Source organism: Eriocheir sinensis, chromosome 17, assembly GCF_024679095.1.
Source record: "Eriocheir sinensis breed Jianghai 21 chromosome 17, ASM2467909v1, whole genome shotgun sequence".
Classification (NCBI taxonomy): domain Eukaryota; kingdom Metazoa; phylum Arthropoda; class Malacostraca; order Decapoda; family Varunidae; genus Eriocheir; species Eriocheir sinensis.
Window position 1 is genome coordinate 18,448,204 of NC_066525.1, and position 18,228 is coordinate 18,466,431.

Sequence of the window (18,228 nt, forward strand, 5' to 3'; positions counted from 1 at the left end):
TTCCTCCTCTACTCTCCCCGCCTCATGAGCTATCAGGGAGCGGGCTAATGTGAGGCGAGGGAGGCGAAGCAGCCCTCGAGGAGCCGCGCCGTGACACAGTAATGATGAGGGGCAACACCCGCTAACGAGGGGACCCGCCCGGCCGCCCCTCCCTGAGTCCTACTCTTCATCACCTTACAGGCAATTGTACCGGGAAACATGAGGAGGCTTAGTGGCCCATCAGGGGACTGGTGATGGGGTGTTCTTAGCTGAATAAGGAAAGGTATATGTGTGTGTTTTGTTGAATCTATTTAGTGTTGTAGCTGTTTTATGATTAATTGATGACTGACCGGTTTCTATAAAAAAAAAAACTACGCTTATTTATAACACATTAGCGGGCTTTTTGTCTCTTTTCTTTTCCCTTGAGCTGCCTCCTTCACCGTAAAAAGCTGAGTGAGAGTTTATGTGGGGACGATAATCAAAACTCAACTGGCGGAGGCTCAGTCAACAGGCGGCTGAAAAATGGGGGAACTGAGCCTTTACTTGACGGCTGGTGGCTCTGTGAGGGGGGCAAGTGGCGCCAGAAAGAGCTATAGGTCGTTAGAAGAAGGGAGGCCGTGAGTTATGTTTGAAGACTGGTGGCTTAAGAGGGGGAAACAGTGGGGCGTCTGAGGGGAAGGAAGGGACCTGCGGAGCGTCAAAGAGGGGGGCTATGTGACCTCTATACACCGACCATGGAAGTTGTGGAGGAGGGAGGAGGGAACTGAGGACGTGACTTTAAAGGGGAACTGTGGAGCATCTGGCGGGATGGATGAGCTGTGTCTGTGTGAGGGGCAGGGAGCGGCTGAATGGCCTGGCAGGTTAGGTTAGGCTAGGTTAGGTTGAGTCAGGCTCGGTTTGGTTGCGTTTGGTTAGGTTAGGGTCAGGTTAGGTTAGGTGAGTTTGGGTTAGGTTAGGTTTGGTTAGATAAGATCAGGTTGCTTTTGGTTAGAATTAATTAGGTTAGGTTAGGCTCAAGTTAGATTAGGTGTAAGGTGTAGGGCATTAAAGGCAGGGAGTGACAGTAGGCGTCTAAATGTCCTTTGGGGATCTATATTTATTGTATGAGATAAAATGGGATAGCAAAAGTTGAGGGCGCATTTTGGGGAGACTATGGACGTGTAAATTACTAGTGGGTCCGAATGGTCTAGGAGAGAAAAGAAGCAGAGGAGGTTAAGAGGACATAAAGAGGGAGGGGACAAGGGCCGTTTAAGTGTCCTGCCGGTGTTCTGGATAGCGTGTGATTGTGACTGACTGGAAAGGAGTCGAGGCAGAAGGGCTTAACCGGGTAGGGCCGTGAGAGCATTGTAAGTGCTGACCGCCCCCGCAGAGAATGTCACGCAGCTGCGGGCTCAGGCTGTGGGCGGTGCGTGGGCCGGCTTTGACGAGGGCTGAAGGGTTGACGAGGAGGTGATAGTGGTGGTGGTGGTGGTGATGATGTGATAGGGATGCTATATATAGGCTTCAAGTGGCGAGATCATGGAAAACAGAAGGGTAACGGGAGGGTCATGAGAGGAAGGTTCAACGAGGGAGAGATACAGTGAGAGTCGTGCAAGTTGTAAGGTGGAGGAAAGGATGAAGTGGAAGACAAAATGAGGTATAGAAAAACTAAAACAAAACTGAATGGAGGTAAGGGAAGGTGAAAAGAGGTGTAAGGGAGGTAATGACAGGTACAAAAAGATGAAGGAAGGTACAGGAAGTCAGGTAGCTATAGTTAGTGGAGGACATAGTGACGCACGTAAAGAACAAAGAGGAAAAGGTGAGGGACGGTGAGGAGGGGCAAAGAGAAATGTTGTGAAGAAGGGGATGTAAGGGGGTGAGATACAGATCTTAAGCGTGTGCGTCAGAGATGAAGGCGCAAGACAACACAACAAGGGAGGTGAGAGGAAGCCAAAGAGAAGGGGAAAAAGAAGATGCACATAATTGGCAGATACTTACAAAGGGGAGATAGAGGGAAAAGCAAACAGAGGATTGACAAGAAGGTATTTAACTTGGGACGTCAGAGATGAAGGCGCAAGAGAACACAACAAGGTAGGTAAGAGGAAGGCAAAGAGAAGGGAAAAAAGGAGATGCACAGAACTGGTAGATACTTACAAAGGGGAGATAGAGGGAAAAGCAAACAGGGGATTGACAAGAGGGTATTTAACTTGAAATGGAGAAAAGTGAAAAGGTTGAAATAAAGAGGATGAGGATGAAATAGATGCAAGGGACTGGAAGAAGGCGTAGGTGTATGTATTATCCCAATGGAAAGATTAATAAAGTTAGAGTTAAAATACTGTTTCTCGTGCCCCAATAAACACTTGAGGGCATATAAGCGAAAAATATGTTCCTCATTACCATAAGTCACCTGGTTCCGCTCGTTAAAAGCTAAAACAACGGTCAGTAAACAGAGATAAATACACGGGTAAGTAAACAAACAAATGCATAAATAGAAATGGAATGGTCGCGTTGAAAAATTATCCGTTACTATTTGGTGAATATACATTTTCTGGAGGAGCACGGACACGAATTTCAAAGTTAACCCACATACACTAATTCAATAGATATCCTTGTAACTTTTGGGGGAGGACTTATCTATTGAATTTCCCATACTGACACTTCCTCTAACCCCCTCATCCCGTCGCCTCTCCCTTCCTCCTGACCTCTCCCTTCTCCCCTTTCCCTATATCTCCCTCTTACCCTTCTATCCCATCTACGTACCTCACCCTTTGTCCCTATCTTCCTACCTTCTCTCCCTCTTTGTCCTCTCGTCTCTTCCCTCTTCACCATCTGTATTCTCCTTTCCTCCCTTCTCTCAATTATCTTCCCCTCATACTTCACCCATTTTTTCAGGTGCTGCCTTCTCCTTTACCCATATTCCTTTCCTTTCACCATCTCTTTTATCCTTCCCACCCTTCTGTCAATTATTTTCCCCTCATACTCTACCCATTTTTGCAGTGCTTCCTTCTCCTTCAGTCCTTTCCTTTTATTTACGTATCTTTCCCTCCACCATCTCCCTTTCCACTCCCATTTCTCACCTGCCTCCTTCACCCTCTTTACCTGCATTCCTTTCCTTTTATTTACGTATCTTTCCCTCCACCATCTCCCTTTCCACTCCTATTTCTCACCTGTCTCCTTCACCCTCTTTACCTGCATTCCTTTCCTTTTATTTACGTATCTTTCCCTCCACCATCTCCCTTTCCACTCCCATTTCTCACCTGTCTCCGTCCTCTTTACCTGCATTCCTTTCCTTCTTCCCACGTATCGATTTTCCCCTTCGCCTTCACATACCTTCCCCTTTCCACTCTCACTTTGCATCTGCCTCCTCCTTCTTCTCCTCCTCCTGCATTCCTTTCCTCCTACCCGCATATCTGTCTTCCCCTCACCTTTAAATGCCCTTCCCCTTTGCTTTCCTATTTTGCATCTGTTCCCTTCTCTCTCTTTACTCCTTTCATTTCTATCCATATATCGGTCTTCTCTCTATCTCCCTTTAACTCTTCTTCTTCCCCCTCTCTTCCTTTCCTTCACCTTCATCCCTTTCCATTTCTCTGTATAATGATTTTCACCTCATGTCTTTTTCTGTATCACTCACTCCCACGTCACTTTCTTTCTTCCCTCGCTTTCTCTCCCTCCCTCCTCCCTTTTAGCTCTTCACGAAATTAAACAATCATAGTCCTCCCTTAAACAGCAACAATCCCATCTTAAGAAAACGTAGTCCGTTCAATCATTCATTCATTTTTATTTATATATTCAATCGTATAGAGTTTAAGGAAGCAAGAGAAAAGGAGAAAAAAGAAAGAGATGAAAGAAAAAAGTATAGACAATCTGGGAAGTACAAAAAAGGAAAAGAAGGAAAGAGGGACAAAAGATAATATAAGAAAGAGAAGAAAAGTAAAAAAAGAGAAAGTATTACAGAAGAGAGAAAGGAATGAAGAATAAAATATAGACAATGAACTATCAAAAATTGTTACAAATCATTTAGCTGGAACCCCAAATCCACGTCATGACGCTAAAAGATATAAGCAAACATAAATTGAAAGTATAAACGAAATTTGTGGTGAGGGAAGGGACACTGACACGATTAGAGAGAGAGAGAGAGAGAGAGAGAGAGAGAGAGAGAGAGAGAGAGAGAGAGAGAGAGAGAGAGAGAGAGAGAGAGAGAGAGAGAGAGATGTGTAAGTAAACAGGAAGAAAGAAAAGAAAAAGAAAAGATAAATAGGAAAAATTGAATGAAAGTTAAAAAATGGAAAGAATGAGAGAAAGAAAAAGAATGACAGTAAAAAAAAGAAGAGAAAGAAAAAAATTAAAGAAAGATAGAAGAAAGAGAAAAGAGAGAAAGAACGAATGGAAGAACATAAACAAAAAAAATAATAATGCAAATAACCAAGAAAAAACAATGAACGAATTAAAATGAAAAGGAAATAAGTCAGAAAAAAAGAGAGACAGCAAGAAGGAAGAAACACACACATATACAAGAACACCAAAAATAGAACTCAGGTGACGAGGAAAGGTTCAGATGGTGCAGCGGAGAGCAACGAGGAGGAAAAATAAGGAGGAAATGGGGAGGAAGGGATGGCATGGAGTGGTCAGCGAAGAGGAAGGGGCTGAGTGGCGGGGAGGAGGAGGAGGAGGAGGAGGAGGAGGAAGGAGAAAAAGAAGAAGGAAGAGAAAGAAGGAAAAAGAACCATGCATACAAGACAATCAATAAGGGAATGAAAAATTAACTAATATACGATAGAAAGTAATAAGATAAAGAAGAGGTAGAGAGGGAAAAAAATATAGATGAGGAGGAAGAGAAAGAGACTGAACAGAAAAGTGAGGAGGAGGAAGAGGAGGAAGAGGAAGAGGAGGAGGAGGAGGAACTGGAAGATGCTGAGTCGCTCTTCGTCTTCTCAATGGACGGTCAGTATGTGTGCTCTCTCTCTCTCTCTCTCGTGAAGGGTGAGAGATTTTCAAGACACCTGTTGAAATTCTACCAAATGGGAGGTGGAGGGGGAGAGGTGGGGGAGGGGGAGAGGAAGGAAAGGGAGGGGAAGGGAGGAGAATAGTTCACTCTAATTCCCTAAGGAACCATTTTTTTCCCCTTCCTTTCGCCCCTCCCCCCTTCCTCCTCCTCCTCCTCCTTCCCTCCTCAGAATCGCTTATTTGGCTCTGTTAGTGGAAATTTCTTCGTGTCCGTAAAAAATGTTATGCTCTGAAAATGTGAAAGGGAAAGAAGAAAATCTGGAAATATGAGATGGGGAATGAATAAACCGAAAAAGCAAGAACTGAAAAAAGACCTGGGAGTAGTAATGCAGGACAACCTATCACATACCGCCTCCTACATCTTCTTCTCATATTTCAGCTTCATTCATTCATGTTCTATTTCTTTCCCAATTTTTCTTCATTTTCCTTCTATTTTTTCATTACCTACATTCATCTTTTTCTTTCCCACTTGTCTTTTTCCTTCTCATATCCTTTCGTTACCTCCCGTATTTACATATTTATTTCTTTGTCCCTACTCCATCGCTCAAATACAACTCCTTACTCTCTCTCTCTTTTTTCTCTCTCTCTATATCGTCACCCTCATAAAATAATTGCCTAAGTCATTTTTTTGAGATTTCCAGGTTTCTATCTACATTAATTTTTCAACAAGTGACGCCCATTTTTGTATAGTTTCCTTCGTCATTCAGGGTTTGAGTGTTCTAGAATTGGCCTTTTCATTTCTGCCTAAACCTTAAGCCAAATGAGATGAGGACAGTTCTTTTCTGATTTCCTGTAAAGTAAAAAATAATGACTTAGGAGGTTTGTTTACGAAGGTGACGATATTATACTTGCCTTCCTTCCTCAGTGCCCCTCTTTACTCTCCTCTCTTTACCTCCCTTCCTTCTTCAGTTCCATTCTCATTTTTCCTTTCCAGCTCCTCTATCATCTTCCATCTCTCCTTGCCTCCTTTACTCTTCCCACTTTCCCTTATCGATAGTAAATATGAAGTGTGATGCATTCTAAGGCCTTTTAGACTACACACACACACACACACACACACACACACACACACACACACACACTATCTGGACGTGACAGCAGCAGCATCACAGAATCTACTACCCACATTCCATTTCGCGTACTTTGGTGAGAGAGAGAGAGAGAGAGAGAGAGAGAGAGAGAGAGAGAGAGAGAGAGAGAGAGAGAGAGAGAGAGAGAGAGAGAGAGAGAGAGAGAGAGAGAGAGAGAGAGAAATGAAAGACCGATTATAATGCCCATCAAGGTTTTGTAATTGCCTTTTTCATCGAGTTAGAGAGAGAGAGAGAGAGAGAGAGAGAGAGAGAGAGAGAGAGAGAGAGAGAGAGAGAGAGAGAGAGAGAGAGAGAGAGAGAGAGAGAGAGAGAGAGAGAGAGAGTTATCTGTCCCTCACCCTACTCCCACTGATAAGCTTCTCTTCCCTTAATCTTGTTCACGATAAACACCACCACCACCATCACCATCACCACCCCAACAACCTCCGTCACCACCACTACCACCCCCTTCAACCATTACCACCACCACCACCATTACCACCGCAAGATCCTTCCAAAGTCATCAGTAACTACCATAACCACTAATTACCATCTCTGTTCCCTCGTTTCCTCCACCATTACCGCCTTCACCACCACGATTATCTCCTCCTCCTCCTCCTCCTCCTCTTCCTCCTCCTCCTTCTCTACAGTTTCAGACACACTAATTAGCCCTACATTTATATAAACTACTGTGTTAATTTTAGACAGTATGTGCAAGATCTCTCTCTCTCTCTCTCTCTCTCTCTCCCCTACGAGCCTTTATTTCCTGTATCTCGGTACCTGTCTCGTTATTTTTCTGTAGTGAACGATCCAGAGCAAGATTAGATGTCTTTTGGATACTTCATTTCCCTCCTCTTCTTCCTCCTCCTCCTCCTCCTCCTCCTGGTCCTCCTTTTTTTTTTCCTCACTATCAATATGCCCTTAACGCTCTAGGCTTCCTTAACGACACGAGCAATAAAAGGAGAACGTCAACTGTATATCGGATGAGTTTACAGGACAGAGGTAAAACTAAACTACCACCACCATCACCTCCACCATCAATCCTGCCTCATCAATCAACTCTCCATCCATTAAGTTGATTATAATTTGCTACTGATGCGCGGATTACAGGCATTAGGAGACGGAAACGAGGGAAAAGGTGGAAGATGTTTACGTCTACCACGGCGAGGCGATGGGAAGGCGATAGGCGAACGACTGTGATGTGTTGTTATGACCGGGTCCGTGACGTCATCAGTGGCAGGGATGGATGGAATAAGTCAGCTCGGGGTGGTATTTTCGCCTACCATCCATAGTCGAGAAGCGGAGGACGGTAATACGTTGTTAGGACTGAGTGAACGGCCTCATTAACGGTATTTGTCAGGTCTCATCAGTTAATTAATGCTACCCGGACCTGCTATTACGTATTATTGATGAAAGGATTATACGAGCATGTCGGGAATGATGATGTACTAATTGACTGCCTGGTTCTGCCTGCCCCCGACGGGAAAGATGAAGCGAGTCACGATACACACGACGGACGGACCTCGAGCATCCCTTCACGTTTCCCCGCAGCGACCCAGCCAGCAAGCAAGCCCGAATGACTATGATTTCGCTGTGTAGTGTACGTCGCACTTCGCGTTGTGTTTCCCTGTCTGATTGCCAAAGTTAGGTCTCGTAGTCTCATGTTTCACAATTTAGATTCTCTCGGCAATCGGTAAATGACTGAAGTATTGGCAGTAAGGAATAGTAGTAGTAGTAGTAGTAGTAGTAATTGGAAAAGGAGTAGGAGAAGGAGAAGGAATAGGAGTTAGAGGAGGAGTTGGAGGAAGAAGAGGAAGAGGAGGACGAGGACGAGAACGAGGAGGAGGAGGAAGAAGGAGGAGGAGGAGGAGAAGGAAGAGAAGGAGGAGGAGAAGGAGGAGGAGAAGGAGGAGGAGGAGGAGTTGTAGCAGTTGCAATCACAGCAAACAGTGACAGAGAGTAACAAACCAGATAATGATGAAAAGATTACACTTCAAAGGCCCTCATTCCAACAGCCGCGAGTCTCTACGGTGCTCTGTAATAACGCGTGGGTACTGCCGCCTCGCCTCACCCGCCACCTACTCATTACCATTTCATATGCAGACCTGCCCTGCCTGAGCGATGAGAACAAGGTCACGGCCACAGAACGGACGGTGAGCACAAAGGAGATGTCTCAGGATGCCCGACGAGTCTGGCAAACAAGCCCCAGGAAACGTGGCCATGACGAAGACCTATTGACGGAGGAAGAGAAGGAAGAGGAAAGACGGGATGAGGGAAGGAGATAAAGGGAGGGAAGGTGAGAGGATTGAGAGGTAGGGTCGGGTTGGAGAAAGGGAAGTAGGGGAAGGAAGGGAGGAAGGGAGGCGAGGAGGGTGAGCAGGAGGGGTGGCTGGGAGGAAGGGCAGGCAGTAGGAAGGGGGAAGAAGAAAAACACGTGAAGCCAACGATGTGCAGTGAGATGCTGACAGAATCGCGGCAGAACGAAATACTTGAGGCTTTTTTTGCAATATACTGAGGCACTTACTCATCTTTTACGTCTCGTTGGCTTGTAGGTGACAGTGCGTGAGAGCCTTATAAACATATGCATAACAAAGAAATAAAAAGAATAACAGAAAACTAAACCGAGGATCGATTTTCTGAGAGAGCATTCGTGTGACTCTTCTCTGCAGGCGGGAGCGGTGAGAACGAGGCCTTAGAAGAGTTACTAATGCCATGTGGAGAGCTGCGAGTATGCGGCGACAGGGAAAACACAACAACACTGAGTACTGATTTCCATTCCAAAGATGTTTGTGTTTGTGTACGAAGAAGGGAGGAGGAAGATACATTAGAGAGAGAAAACTAAAGTATGCTGTGTCAGGGAGGAATAATCGTAACACACACATACTCCCCCCCCCTCCCATCCCTCCCCCCCACACACACACAGAGGCAACAATCTCCTCCACCCACTGGCTTGGCCCACTGGTTTCGGTGTCCACCAGCACCTCACAGGACCACGAGTTCGTTTACCCATGAATTTTATCTAACCTATGAATAGATATACAGATGATACATACACACTTGCATACATACATACATACATACATACTCATTTTCACGCTGAAGATGTATAATTTAGAGGGATTTGGAGCTCTAGAGAGACTAACTTATGATATGCCGTTAGTGTAGTGTATAATATTTAAATGGAATGTATAATATCTAAAAAAAAAATACATAGGGTCATATTCTTAAACATGCCGGCGCCCAAGCCCACATAATCGCCAAAGCTTTCCTATAGGGGTTTGGGGCATTTCCAGGGGTAGTTTTATGACCCTGGTGGTAGTTTGACGCTTCCTCTGTACCGTGAACCTAAAATACCACCCATGAGAACACGGCTGATGTCCTTTTTGACCTTTGTAAATTGTTGATGTGAGAGGCGAGAGCGTCCAACAGTACCGATCATAAAATCACGCTACAGGACAACACTATATACCGCTTCCCACATGCACTAAAGATAACCCCTACACTGAAAAATAATAAAATAAAACCGTAGCACTACCCTTGAAAATGTTAAAAAAAAATGGGAAGTAAGGGAATGAGAAGATATAAACTGATAAATCATACAACAAAAAGCAACAAAAAATAAATAAAACAGCAGTAGTACTAACCTTGAAAATACTAAAAAAAAGGGGAGGGAAAATAAGTGAATGAGAACTAAACTGAAAACTCAACTTACATCAAAGCATTAAATCCCTTTCCTAACCCTGCCTTGATTTACTCTGTGTGTTGAGGCCGGGACGCTTCAGAGGAATAAAAATGAGTTACGAGAAGAAGGGTTATCATTATGTAGGGACTAATTATACTCCCCAAGTCATGAAGCGCCACTCACATAATTCACGCCTTTTACTCCTTTTTCTTTTTTTTTTCGTTTATCTTACTTTTTTATGGCATGTTTAGTGGTTTCTCTCTCGGGAAATAAGAGACATTATGGCGACCAAAATACTCCTCCTCCTCTTTCTTTCTCTTTTTTTATTTAAGTTTCATGCACACCTTCGCCCTCCTACTTATCCTCACACTTATCACCCTTGCAACATCTTTTTCCATCTCATCACACCTCCCCCACCCCCACCCCCCAAACACATACACACACACACACACCTATTCCTCCTACATTTCCTTTGTTTTCCTCGCGCCTTCACTACCCATCTTCCCCTCTTTCCTTTCTCGTAATGAATCATGGTTTGAAAAAAAAAAAATTCTCCGCTTTTCTTCCTCGTCCCCCAAGCAAAACAAAATTAATACACAGAAGAACCTATATGAATGTATTTCTTTATATTGAAGCAGCTTCGAATGTTTCCCTCCTACTGGCATTCAAAACATAAAGAAATCAAATCTACTACTATACAAGGTAAAAAAATAACTATAACTAATAAATGTGTTTCTCTAGCCTTTTGGGAATGAATAATAGAAAATACCATAGCAGCTTCCCAGTTGTCAACGAGACAGTAATTATTCAAGCCTTCACCCGAGCCCCAACCAAAGCGTGTAAAGGTCAGATAAACATGTCGCGTACCCTCGCCGGCCGGGGGTCAATAGAAATACTGACATTATGCCGAACGATTAATGAGCGACCCGGGGAGAGAAGGAAAAAAACGGCGGGTTGGAGGAAGGGAGGGAGGGGGGAGGTGCGTGATGCGTGGTGACCCAGGAAGCTAACGTGGCGGGGAGGGACGCAGGGGTGACACGGGCTGTGCTGGTGGTGGTGGCGGTGGTGGTTGGGAAAGTGGTGGTCGCCATTCCGGTCATGGGGTGAATATGGGTGTGAAGGGTTATTGGGGGCTGCTGACCGGTGACGGTGGCAGCGTGAGATGGGACCGCCACGTGACAGGCGAGAGGGTTATAAACATGTAAACAAGGTTGCCCTGGTGGCCGGCAATGGCAACACTGTCTGACACCTGCCAGGCTCACCAGCACCTCCCTCTGGGATGACCACTGAAACTGACTCATTCATTCAAAACTATCACCATTACTGTCGTGCGAATATTAACTTTGAAAAGGTTATATATATATATATATATATATATATATATATATATATATATATATATATATATATATATATATATATATATATATATATATATATATATATATATATATATTCACACACACACACACACACACACACACACACGCACACACATAAAGGCACTGCTCTAATAATATGCGAAGGACATCCGGTCACAAAGCTCGGCGATCAACTTCTGCTGGGGAAGAGAGGAAGGATGTTAAGAGTCCAGACAAAGTCTCGCCGTGCCAGGAGTGAATGCGTCAGGGTTGATGAGCGGGGCCACGATGAACCTGTTGTGAGGAGCAGGGCAACTTGGCAGCGCCAACTTACCCATGGCCGGCGCCGCTCCTGGAGCTCCTGGACCGCCGGGGGGCATGCCTCCTGGGCCAGGCGCTGGGCCGCGGCTGCCTGGGGGACCCATCATGCCAGGCCTGGGCCCGCGAGGCCCTCCCATCCCATTCATTGGCATTCCACGTGGTCCAAGAGGACCCATTCCTGGACGAGGGCCCATTCCTGGTGGTGGCATGCCCCGGGGTCCACCAGGGCCCATCCCGGGCGGCATTCCTCGTGGTCCTGGTCGTATGCCGCCTCTGGGACCCATGGGCCCCCCCATTCCTGGAGGTCTTGGACCCATGCCTGGCCCTGGTGGTCTGTTAGCACCTGGTCCTCCGGGACCGTTCAGCCCCATGGGACCACCAGGACCAATCGGTCCTCCTGGACCCCCGGGACCCATTGGGCCGCCTGGCCCCATAGGACCCCCAGGTCCCATTGGGCCCCCCGGGCCTGCTGATCCCCCTGACCCCACTGTACCACCTTGACCCATTGACACACTGGGTCCCCGCACACCACCGGGACCCATAGGCCCGCCTGGACCACCCATTGGTCCTCCTGGTCCGCCTGGGGCGCCTGGTCCACCTAGTCCACCGGGTCCCATGCCACCACCGGGGCCCATGCTCCCACCAGGTCCGGGCGGTCTGGGTCCTGTCATGCCCGCCCCAGGGGGCCGAGGTCCTCCTGGGACGCCCATCCTCATAAGGCCAGGACCCTGGGGGCGCGGCGCCCCCGGCACACTGGTGCCCCCTGCTGTCCCGGACGTGGGTTCTTCATTACCCACAAGGGCGTTTAACATTTTGTTCGCAAAACTGAACATAGTCACAAGTTAACTTATCCGTAATAAACTCTATTGTTGTTAAACATCACAGCGTAGCACGGGCCAAAGAGACACTGTACAGGCGGCGGCACTGCGGCAGGGTGGAGGAGAGAGGGAGCTGCTGCCACCACCTCGGCCGCGGCTCTGGCGACGGCCTCCCGGATCAATATGGCGGCGGCAGAGTCCACTGTTATGCGCGGGGGCGGCCTCTCCTGCGCAACATTGATCTCAGGCTCGCCTCACACACGCCCGTCGTCAGAGCACCACACACGCCCACTCTTGTACACTACGGCCCAACGTGTGTACGGCACGGCGCCTCACGCACACATGCTCCGCTTGACACCCTCAGTTACCCTGATAACGCTCCACGCGTTCCTATCAGCGTGTGTTCATCGATCTTCACGCTACACGGCAGATGTAGGAAATTAAATAACGAAAATTACTACGTAAAATGAAAGTGGGCAGCCACCCTGGCAACCTGAAGGTGACCACGGTGGCCGGTGGTCCCCTGCACACACACATGACAAGTCCTGCCGCGGCCCGGGCTTCGTGACGTCACCGGGAGCATCAGAACACGAGGTCACGCGCCCATTCACGGCCGTGAGCACCACAGGCCCGCCTCAGCCACTAGAACACTTGCTCATTACGAGAAAAAGCCTCTTAATATTCATGAACGAGAGTTTAATTTTGAGCTTTCAGGTACACAAAGCAAATGACATAAAGATCTTTAATGTATGAATCTATATAACGTATTAAGCGTTACATGTTTTATGCATGACATGCACTTCCATTTATGACTTTTTTTCATAATCAAGTTTACAAAGAAGACACGAGAACCCGTGTACTCGATTACGCAAGGAGAAGACTGCTTTCCTTTATGCCTTGCTGTTTGCCACCACGCCCTTTAACGCCGTGCACACAACAACGATAACTAAAGAAGCAGGATGAGGGAAGTTCCCCACGCTAACCCCCGGCACCAGCAGCATAAATTGGCTCAATATATCACCACCAATGCATTTCCTTGCGCATGCATAGAAAAGCAGCCGGAGAAGGAGGGGCGCATGACCCCCACCTACACTCCCCGGCACACGCAGGCAGCCCAGTCTAGCCGGGAGTGCAGCCCCGCGAGCCGGCGTACGAGCAGTAGTAGTACATCGATAACTCACAGAAGACTAGGACAACCTTGTCATTAGCGGCAGCGGCGGTCGATGCCAGTCGCTGGGAGGCAGGACGAGTGAGCATGCACGGCCCAGCAGGTGGCAGGAAGCGGCGCTGATTAATTCATTGATGTGGAGGAGCTATGAAGATCCCGCCGCTCAGGGAAAGTCTAACGATGGCCAACCGCTGGGACGGAACCCGGAGGAAAAGACGGAGAGACAGAGAGACACAGAGAGAGAGAGAGAGAGAGAGAGAGAGAGAGAGAGAGAGAGAATACTGTGCGGGTGGTGCTGCTAGCAACCCACACGACGCCCTTTTTTTATGGAGAGTTTTATGGTGATTATCCTCTCTCTCTCTCTCTCTCTCTCTCTTTAAGGTTGATTAGTTGAAATTGTTGAACTCAAGCCAATCAAAAAACACAGCATCACAATAAGCCAATGTAGCTAATAGCAATTAACATACATATTGCATAACTTGGTATAAAGGCGATGATAGGGATGATTATATTGATGATGATGATGGTGAAGATGAGGATAATGATGCTACAGATGATGATGATGGTAAAGGAGTAGGCGTAATGAAGAAACTACATACAGCCAAAAATTGAACCTGTTTCTTTGATGAAATATACATACACACACATACATACATACATATAAACATACGCACATCTGATTATAACACACACACACACACACACACACACACACACACACACACACACACACACACACACACACACACACTTGCGAAGAAAAAGAATAAGAGGAGACAAGGATGTATCACCGTGGTTTTACAGGGCTGAGAGAGTGAATGAGACAACTTGGCGGAGATAAGACAGCAAATGCAACATCGAGGCGAAAACATAAACCACAGGAGTGTGAAAGAAAAGCCTTGCCGTGTGTGTGTGTGTGTGTGTGTGTGTGTGTGTGTGTGTGTGTGTACAAAATGTATGCAAGAAAACCCAATTCACTTTTAATGGTATACTTCCATAAATAATAACATCCATACTCCTAAAAAAAAAGAGGGGGAAGTCAAAACATTCTGAATCATCTAAGGAAACTGAACACGTCAACAAATATAGAAAAACTCGACAAATAATAAATAAAGCTCCAACAATAATGTGGCTCTTAACTGCTTCCCCCAGAACCTGTTGAATGTTGGCGATGTAAGCGTCGGAAGATGATGTTTGGCCAGCGGAAAGGGAGGAGGCAAAGGGCAAAGGTGGCGCTGAAGAGGAGGGAGAAGAAGAAAAGTTGGTGTGTCAGGGGCAGGACGATGGAGGAGGAGACGAAGGACGAAGAGGAAGAAGTAAAGAAGAAGAAGAACAAGGAGAAGCAGGAAAAGAAAAAAAAGAAAAAAATAGTAGGAGGAGAGAAAGACCAAGTGAAGTGAAGAGGAAAGAAAAAAGAAAGTTTAGGGCCACAAGGAAGAGGACGAGAGAGATGATGGGAGAAGAATAATGGGGAAGAAAAAAAAAGGAGGGAGAGACGGCGAACACAGGATCAAAGGAGAGTTGAAGAAATGGCGTTGAAAGGACGGAAAAAAAAAGAGAAAGACGGGGAAGGAAAGGAGAAGTTTAGCAAAGAAGATGGTTGAAGGAGGAAGAAGAGGAGAAGGAGAAGAAAATAAGAGTGAATGAAAGATAAATTCAGAACCATAAGTGGAAGATCGGAAGAGTTATCAAAGAAAGGAGTTAGGTGAGAAGGTAAAGGAAAATCTTGGAGTCAAAGGTTTGAAGATGTAAGGAGTAAGACATACAGGAAGAAGGGGAAGAGGAAAACGAGAAGAAAGAGGAGGAAAGGAAAGTGGAGGAGAAGAAAGTAAGAGAAGAAGGAGAGGGAGAGAAAGGTGATGGATAGGAGAAGATGGGGGAAACGAGGAAGAGGAGAAGAAAGAGGAGGAAAGGAAAGTGGAGGAGAAGAAAGTAAGAGAAGAAGGAAAGGGGGAAGAAGGTGAAGGATAAGGAGAAGATGGCGGAAAAGAGGAAGAGGAGGAGGAGAAAGAGAGGAAAAATAAAAAATAAGAGGCATGACTTTTTTTTTTTTTTTTGTGTGTGTGTGTGTTTCTATTACTTAAACTTGCACTCCTTACAACCTTACTTAGCAGCTACTTAACTCTTCTCCTTCACGGTTAATAATCTTCTTACAACTCAAACACTCTCATATATATAGCTTTTCCCACTTCCTCCCACTTTTCTTCATTTTTTTCCCTTCATCTCCCCAAAAATATTTTCTTAACATTATGCATAGCTCATATTTTCTTTAATCAACCCTAATCTGTTCCTCCCTTCATCTGGGTACACCTTTCTATTCTCATCTATCGTTATTATCTACCACTTTCTCTTCTCAGAGTCGTAAATAGAGAGAGTTTGGCCAACTCTGCCATGTTGCAACCCAGCTCGTTGTCAGCCACCGTTGTCTGCTCCCAGCTGGCACGCACGCCTCACCCAGCCGTATCGTTCTGTTGCCTCACCCATCAAATCGTTTCTTACAAACTATTCTCTTAACGCCATATACATACGTATGAAGATGTTATATCGTTAACGTACAGATGGACAGTTATTGGTATGAATTATGTAACTAATAGATAAGCAAAAGAATACGCACATAAACTTATCTGTATTTATTGACTGCAGCCCTCATCGTCATACTTTTGCTGCCTCAATCACTCCTTCCCTTTGTCAGCTTCATCTGACTTCTAATAACAGCTTCATGTTTGCGAGCATAAATATGCATTCGTAAAGTGAAATAATGTTTTAGTAGTTTATTCTTAATATTATGACAAGTCGGAAGCTGTGTTTTGCTTGTCATCCTCTCTGTCACATCCACGAGACTGTTAACTAATTGATTTTTGCTCCAAAAGCTGCCTTCTTTATCCCTGAAGATTCTTCTGCAGCCTTAATGATTTTCATGCAGTCATCAGTGCAATATGTTAAGCCGCTGCTACAGAAAACTAACGCACCTCAGTTATCCAACACACTAATTCAGTACAGACAACACACACAGACACACACCACACCGACAGCATGGAATCGCACACAGACAAACTGTTATAAGGGCTGCATTTAAGAAAATGATGAACTTACCGAACATATATGTATGCATTATTGTGAGCTTGCCAGTTCAGTCGCTTCACTTTTACTTCCCACTGTCGTCGTCTATGTGGATCTGTACATAATCCTACCCATTTCAGGCCGGACAGCACACCCTATGGCTACACAGCAAACCATACTGCACACACAATCACATACACCGACTCTACGGCTCTGCACCGACTGTGTCTGTATTCAAACTGAGAGCAGTTTGAACTTCGCGGGCTGGGCCTGGGTAGCAACATGGCTGGTAGTGGTCACTTGACCTGGCTGGGCCAATCACGCGTGTGTTGTCATTTCCCGCATTGGCCAAACTCTCTCTATCTACGGCTCTGTCTCTTCTTATTCATCTTTCATTCTCCACTTTCCTCATTCATTACCTCCTTTGTTTTCTTCTTAACTATCCTCAGTCGCTTTATCTGGTCACACTTCTCTGTCCTCACCTACCCCTCCTATCCACCCCTCTCTCCTGTCCTTCCGCCCTCCTTCCCTGCCTTCCTCCTCCTCCTCCTTTGTCACCTTAAGCCTCATATGTCCTTAATTTAGTCATTACCTTGTTCACCCACCCACCTGGACCCCTGGAGCTTCCCACCCCCTTAATCCTCTCCTTCAGCACGGCTCTTCCCTCTTTCTCTCTTTTTCCTCTTTTTTTCTCGCCTTCGTCACCCGAATATTTCATGATATTTTTTTCATCTTCAATATACATCAATGTTGACTTTCATTCCCCCCAATGATAATTTTCACTCGTTAATAGCTTTGTTTATTCTCTCTCTCTCTCTCTCTCTCTCTCTCTCTCTCTCAATATATTTTGTTAACATTTATCTCACTTCTTTCAGTTTCTTTTTCCTCCTTTCATCTTTTGCCGTATTGTTAACACCTTCCTTATTTTTTTCTATCTCCACGTTTCTTCCTTTCACAATAATGAAGAGAAAAATCAATCCAGCTGCAAATAGTTGATTTTACACGTTACTCAGTATAGTAGTAGTAGTAGTAGTAGTAGTAGTAGTAGTTTTTTTTTTACAACAAAGGAGACAGCTCAAGGGCACAAAAAAAAATAAAAAAATAATGAAAAAAAAAGCCCGCTACTTGCTGCTCCTAAAAAGATTATAGTGGCTAAAAGAGAGGTCAATTCCGAGAGGAGAGGTGTCCTGACACCCTCCTCTTGAAAGAGTTCAAGTCGTAGGAAGGAGGAAATACAGATGAAGGAAGATTGTTCCAGAGATCACCAGTGTAAGGGATGAAAAAATGAAGATGCTGGTTAACTCTTGCATGCGGGGTTTGGACAGTATAGGGATGAGCGTAAGTAGCAAGTCGTGTGCAGCGGGGCAGCGGGAAGAATGGAGGCATGCAGTTAGCAAGTTCAGAAGAGCAGTCAGCATGAAAATGTTGATAGAAGATAGAAAGAGAGGCAACACGGCGGCGGAATTTAAGAAGTTTAAGACTTTCAGTATGAGGAGGAGAGCTGATGAGACGAAGAGCCTTAGACTCCACTCTGTCAAGGAGAGCTGTGTGAGTGGAGACCCCCCACACATGAGATGCATACTCCATACAAGGGAGGACAAGGCCCCTGTAAATGGATAGCAAATGTGCGGGGGAAAATAAATAGCGGAGACGGTACAGAACGCCCAGCCTCGAGGAAGCTGATTTAGTAAGAGAAGAGATATGAAGTTTCCAGTTGAGATTTTGAGTTAAGGATAGACCAAGGATGTTTAGTGTTGAAGAAGGTGATAGCTGAGTGTTGTCAAAG

At 45.6% G+C, this 18,228-nt stretch overlaps 1 protein-coding gene across 1 annotated transcript in view; it reads right to left on the reverse strand.

Annotated features, from left to right (window-relative positions):
• The window catches only part of LOC127000049 (spidroin-2-like), a 107,389-nt gene extending 95,842 nt beyond the window's left edge, over positions 1-11,547 (reverse strand). The window contains exon 1 of the mRNA XM_050863457.1: positions 11,410-11,547. Within this exon, the coding sequence (XP_050719414.1) occupies positions 11,410-11,542 (133 nt within the window). The 5' untranslated portion in view covers positions 11,543-11,547. The remainder of the gene's footprint in view (positions 1-11,409) is intronic.
• Positions 11,548-18,228: the final 6,681 nt, after the last annotated feature.